The following is a 15,990-nucleotide window of genomic DNA, read 5'->3' as shown; positions in this document are numbered from 1 at the left end:
CTTATTATAGTTATAATAACTCGTCTAATCAAAGCAATATTCAGAATGGGCACAGTAATCTGTAAACTTCTATAGAACTATAACAAATTATATTATATACAAGTATTAATAAAACTGTATTTATAAAAAAAAGGAAATGAAATTACGTACCTAAGTTTTCTATAAATTTAAAAGAAAATGATTAATTACAATAGTAAATAGGTATATACATTTTATTTTCTAACTTAAGAAATAGTTTCCATATAGCATTTTGATTATTTTTGACACACTATTATATTTTAGTATGCAATTTAAATGTTGAAATCAATATACAATAGTAACCATTTATAATGACGTCAAAGGGAGCAAGAAAAATAAGGCATAATAACCGACAGTCATAATTACTTATATACAATTAACAATTACCAAAAGTTATCTATGCAATTTTTCGAGCCCTATACTTAAAAGATATACAATTCGATATGTTACTACAACCAGTGTCATTATTAACGATTTCGAATGTAATTAATTATAAACATTCAAATGTTTCCATAGCAATAATTTCACGACGATCTACGAATAGTCCGCGGCGAGCGCAGACATCAAGCCCTCTCACGGCATCGACCGCAAAATTGTCGAACGCGCCGATTTCACCAGCAACGGAGTGAGGGTTGCCTATATTATACGACCAACGGCGCCTAGTATTGTTCGACACCGCTCAGGGCTAATCGACTAATCAGGCAACGTCGTACCCACCGACACCTGACGAACGTCCTCGATGTGCGAACAAATTAGCGTTAAACCGTATATTATATAGGCAACGCTGTGCCACAGCCACAAGACCGTCGGCACTAACGAACAGTACTTCCGCTGAACTTTTATCCCGGCCGACGGCTAATACCGTCGGACAACCGCGGGAACCAACCAAAATCGTCCTTTTCAGGACGACCATACAGAACTCGACCCCCCAAGCGCGCCTGATACGGCCACGCTACCCGAACGAAGTTCATAGACCGAACGCCACTTGTATAAACGGGCCCTGTATATCAACTTCCTTCTTTCCACTTGACTTGTAATTATTATAAACCATTCACATTTCTGTACGGGTAACCGACGGCCGGGTGGCCCTCGAACCCTCCCCTTTTACAAATTGTAGATAATTAATCTTACCATAGAAATAAACAATAATCTTGTATACAAAAAACCCGAAGAAGTTGTTCATTATTACACGACGGTGCCACGTAAAATACGTGCACCGTTTCATGTTTGGATACGGTAAATATAGGTACCTAGAGACCATTCAAAACCATTTTTCAATAAATACATCTATATATAGAAAAAAAAAATCCTCATGATATATCATTTATATATTTATATATGATAATTTTATTAAAACATTCACGTAGTAAATCATCATTCATGCATACTTCAATACAAAAATTTGTACAAATTTAATAATTTCAATAAAAACATAGACAATTTTCGTCACACCTTTCTAAAAATAGTAATTCTCACCTTCATCAGATCTTAAATATCTAGTATGATGTTTATCCACACATGACTATATCATATGTATAACGGACACATAAGTTATACATATAAGTTACATATAAGTATCACATCTTATTCTTCATAAAATTCCGTCAGAAGCTATTATTTTTTTTTTTTTTTTTTGTTAAATTATATGTAATGTAAACGTATTCAAATTTAATTATTATTAATATCAAAGCATTATCAAATTAGTTTCAGTAGAAATATAGCTATACAATTAACAAGTATAAATATCTTAATAAAAATGTACTTAAATAGAGTAACTTTTTACTTTTAACTTGGATAATCGACATGAGTCTGTAGAACAGTTTTGTTGAAACTAGGTTAGCTTCTATGGGGTTGAATTAGGTTAGTTTCTATCGGGTTTCAAGAAAAAACCTAACAAAAAAAAATAAAAATAAAGATAATAGCTTCTGACGGAATATATACTAGTTTTAACGATATTATGATATTATTTAAGTATGTTTTTATGAAGAATAAGATGTGATACTTATATGTAACTTATATGTGTAACTTATGTGTCCGTTATACATAATATGATATAGTCATGTGTGGATAAACATCATACTAGATATTTAAGATCTGATGAAGGTGAGAATTACTATTTTTAGAAAGGTGTGACGAAAATTGTCTATGTTTTTATTGAAATTATTAAATTTGTACAAATTTTTGTATTGAAGTATGCATGAATGATGATTTACTACGTGAATGTTTTAATAAAATTATCATATATACATATATAAATGATATATCATGAGGATTTTTTTTTATATATATAGATGTATTTATTGAAAAATGGTTTTGAATGGTCTCTAGGTACCTATATTTACCGTATCCAAACACCTGTGACAACCAAGGTAACCTGTAGATCGTTGTAAAAATTATCTAATTATAGTTTACGGTAGATAAACTATAAAGTTAAAAAAATGATAATAATTTACTCTGAATAAGTTTACATTAAATATAGGTATGATGAAGAAAAAAAAACTAACAAAATAAACTAGTTTTAATGAAACTATGAGTATTTATTGCACGCTCTTTGAGACATTTCGACTTATATAATAAATTTAATATTCTATATGTTTTCATTGAAATTTTATGATAATATTGTACATGATTTTATGTATATTAAAGCATTTTTATATGATTTTATAAGGAATTTATTAAGAAATGCTGATATTTATGAATTTATTTATTTATTTTTATATATATTTATATTTTCACATATTATTATTATGTGATGATGGCATTAATTGATTTTATATGTGTGTGTGCTACTGTGCTGTGTATATACATTTATGTATGATTGTTCATCATAATATGAAACATTTAATATCTGATGAACTTGAGAATCTCTATTTTTAATAAGAAGTGATGAAAATTGCCTATATTTTTTATTGAAATTATTAATTTTTACGTATTTTTCTACTGAAGTATATATGAATGATGATTTATTTTAATAAAATTATAATATTTTTTATGTGACTAACGAAGTTATAATATTTTATGTATTAATAATAATTCTAGAAAATGTAATGTAAACAGTATATATGTGTATATATTGTGTGTGTGTTTTTAATAAACACACATAAAATGTATATTTGGACAATGTTTTATTTATCTTTTTATACATATATGAGTGTATGTGTATGTGTTATCACTTACAAGGTATAACTAAATAATGAGGTTAGGTTCGAAAGATTAAAACACAATACATATATACGTATAATAATTAGTTTATTTCTATATAAAAATGTTTACAACTTTTTAAAACAAATTTCCTTTCGAATATAATATTAACAGTTAATTTTAAAATGTCCGTGGGCGTAGGTATGTATTCTATCGGATCGTGCTATCCGTTTATCATCTTGTCGGTTGAAGCATAATTTGTTGGATTTGATGGTTTTAATCTGATGGTTGAATGATCTGATAGAGATATTTTCCCTACACAGTTTAGAGCTCTCTTTTTCGTCATCGGCGAAAAGGCAATCGAAATGATCCTTGAAAGTCATATGATTTTTAACTACGTGCCCTCGGACACCTTTTGCCTTAATTTTCTCCTTGTCTTCTAAAATGTAAGCATATGATTTTGCTCGGAGTGCTATAAACTCTCTCATAATACGTCCATCGGTTTCATCAGAAAATAGTCCGGGAATCTTTTTTCTCTCAGCAATGTAACACGGATGGTCCCGGGGTAGATTTGCTGTGTCCATTCGGTCAATCAAGTTAGAATTATTCACCAGGTCATTGTAAAAGTCGTCGGTCTGGATATAATATACTAAAGAATCTAAAAAAAAAAAAAATATGTATATACCTATTAATAAGATAATAATAGTAATAACAACAATAATAATAATATTTACCTGTATCTGTATACATGAGCTCGATTTTGTCGCCATAATGTTTCTGCATTACGTTATAGTGATAGTCGTACATCAGCGTCTTACTTATGTCTAGTACTGCGAAACCTAAAAAGAAATAATAAATAAGTTTATAAAGTAATAATAAATTGTATGTTAAGTTTATATAGTTACCTATGTATATCGGTTTGCAGAACTCGATAATTTTATTTTCCAGCGAAACGGCAGCTAGATTTTCGCTGTATGTAGTGCAATGTTTAAATGTTTGTTTATTCAGAAGTTTTTGCAATCTGTTTGGACATGAAACTAGTTCCATCTTAAAACGTTTCCGTAAAGATTCCATGGTTTTCCCAAAAACTGCATTGTTTAAAAGTTTGAAGAAATCCTTCTCAAACTCATAAACTCATTTACAGCTTTTTTCCTCATTTCGGTGTTTAAGTGTATATATTTCGCAAGCCAATCCGATTGTCTGAACTCTAAAACTCTGTGCACTTTTTCTACGATTAATCCATTAGCTATAGCTTGCTGTAGGTTACGGTAATGGATGATATAATTTTTTTTCGAATGAAGTGACGCCATAAGTTTTTTTACTCTTGAGCCAGGAGGAATTTTATTCTTGGGTAAAAATGGTAGGTTGTTGTGTTTGTTATGTAAATGTTGTGGGTATGATATGTCTACCTCATACACTCTACCTACATCTGAAGTAGGTGTTAAAACATCCAGTCCGTCTAATTTAGGTTCAACCCATTTAAAGTCTCCGTACGGCATGTACTGTGACATTGCCCACCCGTACAAGTTGTTGCAGTCTTGATAAACTATCCACGATTTAGGCTTTTTCGCGTTATAATCTGGGGTATTTTCATGATTAGCTTTGGCATACCTCATGCTAGCTTGTGTGAGGCCTCCACGAATTGAGTTTTCAAAAATTAAGTGCATGTCATAGTCGGAGAGTAACTCTAGTTTGACGTTAGTGTATTTTAACATGCAGTCGAAACTGAATCCTGGAGCGGTATAATAGTAAACGGGGTCTAAATTGTATGTTGAAATGCACATGTCTCTGAAGTTTTCAAATACATCGGCTAATAATAGAACATCGATTTTGAGATAAAGGTCGCTATATTCTCCGAGATTTTTGCATTTAAAATGATTCCATACAGTCTTGGCGTGTTTGTATTCATTATCGTCTATATTTGATTCTGTTAGTGTACTATAGAAATCGCTTTTTTCTGGTAAATTCGTTTCTTCGAGCTTGTTCCAACTATCAGTATATTCATAAGGGTATACACCTTTACGAGTAACGAGCTGCATATCTTCGGTAAAAAAGTGTTTTGCTGTCTCTCTGAACTTTTCGAGCCCGGGTGTTATTAAATTATCTGCAAGTGTTGATAATTTCGATGCCATGAAACGGCATGAGTCTATGAATCTTATTGAAAAGTTGTTGGTCACGTGTTTTGAAAATGAAATGAATTTTTCTTCACTATTTGGGATAACCGAAATAGTTTTGGAATCGTAACCCAACTCGGTTACGATAAAATGTGCGTCATAATTTGATAAATTGTGTAGAAAGCATGGTATGAAATTCGGTGTTTGAAGCTTGAGGTTGCAGGTATTACACAATGTTTGTCTGAATTTGCCTGATAAGTGACAGTGATCTGCCACTTTATTTTTTTTGTTGGAAAAATTACATTTACACAAATTGCATGTTTGTGTCATCTTATGTGCTGTTTGCTCTTCCTTGGTCATTATGATGGGTTTATTTATTTTAAGCAAATCTTGAACTCTTCTTGCGATCTCTGTAACTTCATTCACGAATCTTTTGGCTACGTCTTGACGAGACTCATTACCACGGAAAATAATGGGTTCTTGAGGTACATTGAACTTTTCTAGCAGATCAATCGGAACATTTTCTGTAGCCTTTACGACAAACCCGTAGCTCATCGGTTCATGTTTTTGAAAAGCTGTTGTTTTTTCGCCTTTTCTTTCTTTACATTTAACTAGAAGTGCCTCGAAATCGGCATATATAACTATCGGGTGCCGTTGAGTTTTTTTCCAACCATCGAACTCTAATATTGTACCGGGCGCAGGCATTTGAGGTAGGATAGGTTTGTTTATTCCACATATCATTTTGTGTTGTTCTAGTGCTGCTTGTCCGCATAGCGTATTTTTCCGGGGCCGACTGTCAAATGATGTGAAACACCGTTTGCAAAAAATTATACTATCATGATGAGCAGTTTTCTGCGAGCGTATTAGTCGTGAGAAATTTGATATTTATGTGTAGTGACTTTTATCTCCGTTGGTAATTAGTAAGAGATCAAAATGATCTTTTTCTTCTTCATCGACGATCTTGAGTGGATAAATAATATGTTTTTCACTCTTTTTTTGTTTTTTTAAACCGTATACGTTAACAGATACGTTCTGGTTATTTTTTTCAAATATTTTTATTTCTGCGATGTGTGTTGGGAACGTTAAATCGGAAAAATTGTATTTTTCTTCGAGCGAAGTATAATTTTCATCCACTTGATTTTTGACTTTACCCGAAACGTGTTTTGATAGGATTGCCCACTTGAAGCACTGTTGGTCTGAGTTTTGGGGTTTGATAATTGCTTTTTTATTTTTGATATAATTTGGTAACGGAATGTATGACGAGCCATCCATAGGTGTATATTTATATACTCCTAACATTAATCCATCTATTGATTGTAATGTAAATCCACTTCCTTTCGAAGTATAGACGTCTTCCTCGGATATAAGATTAGCAAAATCTTTATTAATTTTGGCTTCCATATCTGTGTCCATGAAAATTTCTTTGTCTGAGGTCTTAAATGCTCTGTTCTCTGCAGAATTGTCGACATGTGGTCTATTGTATGTAGCTTCCAATTTTAGGTTATATTTAATTGGGTGTTTAGTTGATAGCGATTTGAGTAATTGTATCAAGTCTCTTTTTGATGTTTCTAGAAAACTACCGTAGTTGGTCAAATTATCTGTATTCTTCATGTAATACCAGTTGATTTTATTTGATAGTGATGTGCCTGTCTTCACAAAACCACGGGTATTGACGATGTTTATGCGTGTTTTTTTAGCATTTGCTGCTTCGTTTGAATTTTCTGTATGATATGGGCGCTTATGACCATTGTGAGATTGAACTGAAAAAAAAAAAATTTTTAGTATTGTATTGCTAAACATTATAGAAGTGTGTGTTACAGCTTGAAAATCTATAAAAGTTTTTAATGAGATAGAAAATATGTGTGAAAAAAAAAATTGTTATTATAGATATAAACTTTTTTTTTTTGTAAAAGTATATCTGAAGAAAAATTAAGAATTTAAAAATAATATGTTAGTGATGTGTTTATCATATAGAAAATACGACTTTTAAAAATTTACATTAATAAAAATAGGTATGTATCAGGCTCTAGTATTACATATATTATATATGTTAAAGCAAAAAACAGATATGATATAGAGCTCTCAGTTATTATAGTAATAATACACAACGTTTTTTTTTTTTTGTGTAGCATGAAATAGTAGTAATAGTAAGTTGTAGATACGCAAGCGTTCGTAATAATATTATTTTAAAATATATATATTTATATATATATATATATTACTATAATATCATAGGAGATAAATTAATATATTAATAAGATATTTACCATTATAATTGTAAATGTGTTCATCTGGTTTAAAAAACTCTTGAATTTCTCGCTTAGTTATGGTTGGTTGTTGTTGAATTACAATGTTTGATTCTAGAAAAGTAATATTATCATTGATTAGATACTTGACAAATAATTTATCGAAAAAATATATCAACGCTTTTTATTATATATTACTTTTATAATGCATATATGATTTATTTTAATAATTAAACACGATATACTTAGCTTTGATTAAATAAAAATTATATTTAATGAATCTGAATATTGTGTTTAAAAATACTTACGGTGTTTTTCCTTGCTATGTCTGATTAGGTTATCTTTTCGTGTTAATATTTCTGAGCATATACTGCATGAAATCTTATTGGATGCATCGTGTGACTTGGCATGTCTGTGTAGACTACTGACCCTAGTAAAGGTCTTATCACATAAACTACACGGGAACATGGTTACGTTAAGACTGAAGAACACTAGTCGAACTTGCGAAACAAGACTTTACCCTTCAACGAATAGATGGGTAATGAGAATTAGTAAAATATAATGTGCTTTAAATATCAGTGTGAAATCTAAGCGATTCGCTAGCGCAAGCGCTAATATCAGAACTAGTGGTAGAAAAATGAACTACGGTTCCCAATAAAGTAGATTAAATTATTTTATTTTATAGTACTTGTAAAATATTTGAATACACTTTGGAACTCAGTATTGACACGACAATACACATAGATGATAGTATATGGACTGATTTCATTTTGCTCCATGATATACTTACCGCCTGTTAATCATCGACAATACTCGGGCATGTCTCTACAGGTCTGTAGTCGTACAAACGATGTGGTAAAGGTGTGCGGAGAAATGATGGAGGGGGGGGAGTTGGAATGTTTAAATGTGTGTGTGTGTGTGTAGATGTAAAAAAGAGTAATAAACGAACAAAAGGACTGATCGACTGGTTGTATTCTAAATGGAAAACTAATGTGTACTATATGGAATACTGGAACCATGCGTGTGTGTGTGTAAATGAATGGTTAACTATATTGAATTATAATTGTAATATTGTGTTACAAATGTAATTGTGACTGTTTGTATCTAATACTGTAGTTTGTAAGTAAAGTTATGATATTTATATGTTTACACTATGTATACTTATATGAAACTTATGCTGTACAAAGTGTCTTATATTGATATGTAAGCTGTTAACAAGATTAGATGTGTGTGATGTTGTATGTATGTATATATTATGTAAGAATGTATGTAGTTACTATAAATGTTATACTATATGTATGTATATATAGATTTATGTGATAATTTTATATGTAAAATATGCGTAATATGTTTAGGTGCTTGTGATAATTATTAAAGGTGAATGTATACCTATATGCAACATATGCTTTAACAATGTGTTTATTGGCAATACCATATAGTTGTATAGTACGTAGTCTGTAAGGTCTCATGATATTTATATGTATGTATGTATGTATGTATGTATGTATGTGTGAATGCTTAGATAGGCTTAGAGTCGAAACAAAGGAAAAAAAGGTCCGATATAATAGTCGATTCAATTGTATACCAGAATATTATATTTAAAAAAAAAAAGTTTTTAAGGGGTATTAAAAGGGGAGGAAATGTATTTTATGGAGAAGAGGTAAAATATAAGTCGGTAACGTGCCGGATCAGGCCGTCGTTGTGACGAGTTTATGTGTTGCGGATTGCCTATACTTAGTAATTAATACAAGTTTGAGCGGTGCATGTACTACGAATTGCCTATACAGAGAAGCCTATGCTTTTACATGTAAAATTTAAGGGGGCGGTGCTGCTGAATGCCCCTTTTCATACTACTGGAAATGTATGATAACTCTTTCATTACAGAAGTTTGAATATACAGAATAAAATATTTAATTTAGTGGTACACGGATTCAGAGCATATTTCTGGAGGTAGGCGTAACAAAACACAAACGTATTTTCAAATAGTTACCTCGAATGACATCATTTGATAATTCTTTATCTTCAGGTTTATCTGAAATTTAATTAAATATATAGTTTTATACTTTTATGATAGATTTATACTAAACAGCATCATTCAATGAGGGTTTTTGTGACGTAACTCTCCCAAAATACAATTTAAGATCGTTACCATAGACACCTAGTGCATGCATATAATGCATTTTAGAGACGAAGGTACTTCACATGGGTTTATTTTATTTAAAGAGAACTCGATGTCAACTATTATTGACATGTGATCAGGGACGTAATAGTAATAAATAACCATACAGAGCATTATTATTTGCACTACTTTTATAATCATATAAAGTGGCTAGGGATGAAATACAGTGGTTATTTGAAGAAATAGATATCAATAATCATTATTTATTGTATTTTTAGGTTGATAGATACTGTGGCATGTCAGAAATTTCGTGCATTTCTGGGCAGTGAGAATGTAGGTTTGTTGCAAGGATTCATAAAATAAGTACCCATAACTTGAATTCAGTTTATATAACTGGTGGTCATATAGAGCAACTATTGTTTACATTTTTTCATTTCAATAAACATTTAGTTAAGTTGATATTTTCTGCGTTATGCACAAAATATGCGATATAATAACTGACTATCTGATCCTGTTCACTTAGTTGCCCGTTAAAAAATACAAACTATATGTGATTCAAAATGCGTGTTCAACTTGTATCTTCATACCCAGCGTAGTGATGTACTAAAATTACCCAGACAAATTCTAGTAAATTTAGAGGAATATCTAAATCTGGTAAAATATCTCTGCAACACGAAAAACCGACAGTGTAGTTCTCGACGGTTTGTTAAATAATAATCAAAGACACACTTACATAGGTACAGAAATAAAATATGAAATCGCAATCAAATCAATCATATTTTATTTATTGAACATATTGCACACCTACAGAATTCCTACAATCCCAAGTTTTCTTTTTTAGGGGTAGAATCTTACAATACCCGTTCTTAGCAAACATCTAATTACTATACATTACCAACTTACCAAATTTAAGTATAAATGTATAATAGATCAAATAGTTTTCCAGGTGTCATATCTAATAGAATATACTACTCTTTTTCATAAATATAGTGACATAGACATATTATTATTTACAAATAATATAGGTACAAATATGCCATATCCTAAAATACTAAGATAGTGACAACGATAAAATCAAAGTATACATAACCTAGGAAGGTAGATTATAGGTTGATATAGGTTAGTGGGGTTAGTGAGTTTGGGGAAAGTTTGCTAAAGTACCATATTAAAATTAAAAAAATTAATACAAACTGAGATATATGTATTCATTGATAGAATTAATTAAAACTAATCCGGGTAATAACAAACTTTCAAAATACCTCAATACATCATACATTTTACTATCCATTCAATGTTTTGTGTTTTGTGTATATTACAAAACATATTTCTTATAATAAATAAATAAATATTTGTTCGTATTATCACCAAACATTCTAGTATATGTAAAACAAAATAAAGGCTTAAAAATTACCTTTAAGATCATACAATCAATGATTATAAATTAAAATTATGTCTAATATACTTTATAAAAAGTTAGTTATAAAATGAATTATTTGTTGGTTATAACTAACTTACTTTTAAATCCAGCATATGTCCCTAGAATTTCTAAAACGTTTTACAATTATTCAAACAATATAATAAACTATGCTTGAGTAGAAAGAATTAAATATTTATTTTTTTAATGGTTTGCTAATATCAAATGACCCAATCATATGCCAATGAATTTTTCTAAACAATACATACGTAATTTTTAAGATAATTTCCTAATAGCCCCAATAATTTATAAACACAACAAGTTCACTTTCAAATACAAAATATAATTTGAGAATACACACCAGACATCAACTTTTAATTTTGTTATGATAATTAATCATATTCTACTTCTTTTCGTTGCCTTCTCCGAACCATCTATAATTTAAAACTCATCCGATTTGATATCCACCTCTTCAAGTGTCATCCTTCACTGTGTTTTTCTAACTCTGAAAACTTTTAGTTTTACTAGGGGTCTATTTTCTTGAAGATTCTGTTCTACCACAGCTCTTAGTTTCGTTTACTTATTGCATATCCTGCCCAGTGATAATAGATTTAATTATGATATTTTCATTGTATATTGCTCGTAAGTTATAACTCTCTATTTTTTCGTTTTATCTATTATCTTGTTTAATTTTTCATAATATTTGTTTCCACGAGTACAAAATACTTTATATCAGAACTAATACTAAGGTATTATTTGTTTACTTAAAATTAATTTATAATATTACCTTCACAATAAACTAAAAAAATTAAAATTAAACATTTTTATTATTCAATCTTGTCTATTTACTGTAAATTATGTAAATATTTAACAATATTTGTTTTTTTTTTGTAATCGTCATTCAATGTTTAAACAACTAGGTACTTATACAAATTATATTCTTATAATATGTAGAAGAAAATTGTTTAATGTATGTTGATAATATAATTTGATTGATGGACGACTAAAATAAAATAAAATTTCTTTATGTCCAACAAATGTTATGACTCATAAGTTATGACTGTATGAGTTATACCATTTTTAATAGGTAACATATAACTAAACTTCAGCGGATAAACTAGCATAACTATTTACAGGTATAATATTATTAGTAAATGTATGGTTTGGCTCGCATTCGGCTTTAATAAATCATATACTGATATACTAATTAGCCTTAACGACCGAGAGAATAGGCAACTCAATGCACCATCGCCCCTAGTGTAGTAGTAGGAAATGATATAATTGTTTTTGGTTATACTTTATTAAAACAAAAACTGTTTACAACTATAAAAATAAAAAACAATGTGTATAAATATACCAACTGCCACTTGGTAAAATAATAAGATCACAATACTTATTTTAATAATGAACCCGTCGGTCAATATAATATTAATAGGTGGTTCACCACATACCCTTAGAGGTTATGACGTTTTGAGGTGCCGGGATCCGTATAATAATTAAATTAATACAATACAGAGTACAGGTTTGATCCCGCACACACTCAAGAACGCCGCTAACCTCAACACGACGAACAATTCACAATACAAGGCTTCTACAGCAAATACACACAACTCGACGAACCACGAAACTCACAATTTTCTGCTGGCAATCAATGACCTCCCTATACTAGGGGAAAAAACTTTTAAATGTTTGACAATTAATGTGCGAACGATATTTATCAGACAGGAGAAATCACAACCTACTCAAGGAAAAACGTGGTTCGACGGCTGCAGCAAGAACAAGGATGAACACACGTGCCTTCACGACAGCAAACGGCCGAAAAAGAAATATGAGTGGCCAACGACCATTATCACGAAGGCTCCGGCCGCCGGTCAACACGATTAAGCCTTTCAGTGTACCACAATAAACTACATTAACAAACTTAAGGGAACTTTTGTGACACTGAATGCATGAATTGACTATTCACAGAACATAATACAATTTATAGAATACACTTATCGCTCATAACGGAAAGTAACGATCTTACACGGGCACTGTGGTGTGGTCAGCCCACGACAGCTGTTGCTATCATCGACCGCGCTGCAATACGCGTGATAAGAATCGCTGAGAAAACATTGATAAAACACACCCATGAAATAAAGCCATATTGGCTCTAAAATGTATGATAATATTAACAATATGTTAATTGAAAATTAAGTAATGGTGTAATTTCTGTTTGTTTCTAGATTATAATTAAACAACAATATTCGGTTTTCACAGAATTTAATAAATTCTAGAGCAATTTAAAACCATGACATATAAATATCGACAATTTAAAAACTATAACACAAATAATAAATATAATCGTTTTACATCAGTATATTAACTCTTACGCGTTAAATGATCTTTATCTTCTGCAGTAGATACAGGCATAATCCAAACTGCAATAGCTATAAATATAAGAGATATTAAACAATGTTTAAAATAAACCATTATGATTTAATAAAAAAATAAAATAAAACTTATATGAACGTAGAACAATAAATGAATTCAAAGATTACTCTAGGATTTCTTTTATAAGTGGTTCTCCTCAGCACAATATAAATAAGGTTCACAATAAGTTATTTATTTAGTAACAACATATGTAATATAACATGTGCAGCATAACATTATTCTTTATCTGTCTGTGAACGCCAAATGTGTTTATTATTTATATCGCCTCAGCAAATAATGAAATTGAATATTAAGCCATGATAGCTAGCAGTTGAATAGAAAAGGTGATGCTACCATAATACTAATGTACACAATTTTTTTCGCACAGATGTATATAAAAATGACTAATCAATATCAACGTGACTATTACATTTGAATTTAAATAAATGCAATATGCAAAATTTATTTAATTCAATTTTAATTGTATCAGTATGAATTAATTTAATTTAAATGAAAGTTTTATCCACTACCACATTAATTGGTACTTACTATCAATCTGGCGTAAAAGAGCAAATAAATTTCATTATTCAAAATTTATTTTTTGGTAATTTTCTTGGCGTTTTAACTGATCGTTGAATAATATTTCTCATATTTCCAATAACTGTAACCTCCACTGAGAAGTCATTTTCAAAACTGAAATACATTGAAAACTACTAAGAAATTCCAAGTCTCATAAAATACTTAGTAATATTGTTGTTTTCAATATAGAAAGAGGCACACTTAATGAACTAGACATAGAAAAAATAATCGATTAAAAATAATTCATTAAAATTTAAATTTAGGGGCATTTAAACAATTCGATAAATATTTATCTAAAAATCTATACAAATCAAAAATTTCGAGTTCGAAAAATGCAATGCGAGTCATCGGTTATGGATGACACCCGATGATACTCTACGCACGCATTAGGAACTGATCAAACAGACCCCACATAAGACTGCTTGCTTTTTTTCTGTACGTTATAATAGCGTGGTTTGTAAATTCCGATTCAATTTTTAATTCTCGCAGCGACATTCTAAACAGACAGAGATTTCAATCTCATACCGATTAATTCATAATTCCAGTTTCAAATTTTCCAGAGTGGCACAACGAATATTTGTTGTACATAATGTTATGGCATACTGTTAATTCATAAAATGTTTTGTAACAGTTTCCCTCACTCGAATGGTATAAAAATCTCATTAGACTTATTTCTAGACTGATTCGGGCTAATTAAGAAAAAAAAATTAGACGAACTACAAAGTTTAGGCACTAAATATTTTTAATTTATTTAGTTCGTTTTGAGCATATTTTTATAGCAGTACCAACGTTATTAACTCGATACTGCTACGTCGCACAAGAGTGTTTCTACAGCCTACTGTGTTATGACTTATAAACTGAAGACTAAAACACATGTACATTATTGTAGTGCACCACATGTTATTAAATTAATTATTAAAAACGCAATACACAGCTTACAAAATTAATATTTTTAAAAAAAACAAAAGAATAAGCCATGTCGTTGTTGTTTATTTAAATATATCATTTCCATCAAAATTGAACTTAAAATATCTAAATAAAAATAATATTCTCGTATATTTTTTTTAGAATTGTTGGTTATTTTATAAACTACTATAAACTACTGATAAACTTTGTTTAAAATATTTAATATTTAGCTATTAAAATTAAACTTTTTTAGCAGTATTAAATAATGTTTTTTGCAATTGTCGACTACCTACTATATAATTATCGAATTTTACATGATTTTTACAATTTTTATAAAAATTTGATATTTAAATCCTGAAAAAAAAATGTTATTATCTCTGACCAAAAACAATTTTCATTTAGTCAAAGAACCATTTTGTGTACAATTGCCTGTTTTCCTTTAATTTGGGTTTTTATATTTTCCGACGCTATTAAAAACTAATGAGAATTTTCTATTTTAGCTTATTGATTACAAAAACTCGATTCGCTTCGAAACATTTCAAAATCAATCGTATTGTTTTTGAGTATTATATTATATGTGCATTATTTGAATGTATACATAAAAAAAAAAATGTGGGTTGTTTCGGTTAGGTGTGGACTGTATTTAAAAAGACATGAGAAACAATATACGCACTTTTTGTTAATTAATGTTTAAATTTATTATAAGTTTGAGTCGCTTGCATTAGCGACGCGTACGTTATGACACAAGTATCGCGACTGACGGACGGTGACAGATAAGATTATCGTTGCAACATATAACATAATCTCACGATATAAAAATACGACAATATTCATATTGAACATCAAAATTATTAAAGCCTTAACATACCGGCCGCCTTGGAACGCTAAGTTTCAAATAAATAATACAATAAATGCAAATATTATACAATAAATAAATAATACAATAAATGCTAATGATATTATACAATAAATAAATAATACAATAAATGAAACACATCTAAAAAAAAATACAATAATAATACAATTTAAATAATTTAATAT

At 29.8% G+C, this 15,990-nt stretch overlaps 2 protein-coding genes across 2 annotated transcripts; both read right to left on the bottom strand.

Moving 5' to 3' along the window:
- Positions 1-3,326: 3,326 nt before the first annotated feature.
- Positions 3,327-4,233, bottom strand: LOC111034572. The gene is made up of 3 exons (XM_022315854.1): positions 4,065-4,233; positions 3,894-3,998; positions 3,327-3,817 (listed from the first exon to the last, which is right to left on the bottom strand). Exons 1-3 carry the CDS (start codon positions 4,231-4,233, stop codon positions 3,327-3,329), a joined length of 765 nt encoding a protein of 254 aa, XP_022171546.1.
- A 23-nt stretch (positions 4,234-4,256) lies between these two features.
- On the bottom strand, positions 4,257-6,354 carry LOC111034573. The gene has a single exon (XM_022315856.1). It carries the CDS (start codon positions 6,012-6,014, stop codon positions 4,257-4,259), a length of 1,758 nt encoding a protein of 585 aa, XP_022171548.1. The 5' UTR covers positions 6,015-6,354.
- Positions 6,355-15,990: the final 9,636 nt, after the last annotated feature.

The sequence above is a fragment of the Myzus persicae genome, unplaced genomic scaffold, assembly GCF_001856785.1.
Source record: "Myzus persicae strain clone G006 unplaced genomic scaffold, MPER_G0061.0, whole genome shotgun sequence".
NCBI classification, from domain to species: domain Eukaryota; kingdom Metazoa; phylum Arthropoda; class Insecta; order Hemiptera; family Aphididae; genus Myzus; species Myzus persicae.
The sequence above is the reverse complement of the archived record's forward strand: the minus strand, read 5'-3'. Positions and strand labels throughout refer to the sequence as shown.

What these genes read in the sequence shown, in the direction of transcription:
- LOC111034572 (XM_022315854.1), bottom strand. Translation starts at nt 4,233, where the DNA reads ATGGAATCTTTACGGAAACGTTTTAAGATGGAACTAGTTTCATGTCCA. An exon ending in CTGCAAACCGATATACATAG is followed by an intron (nt 3,999 to 4,064) that starts GTAACTATATAA and finishes ATTTCTTTTTAG; the next exon opens with GTTTCGCAGTACTAGACATA. An exon ending in GCTCATGTATACAGATACAG is followed by an intron (nt 3,818 to 3,893) that starts GTAAATATTATT and finishes TTTTTTTTTTAG; the next exon opens with ATTCTTTAGTATATTATATC.
- LOC111034573 (XM_022315856.1), bottom strand. Translation starts at nt 6,014, where the DNA reads ATGATATGTGGAATAAACAAACCTATCCTACCTCAAATGCCTGCGCCC.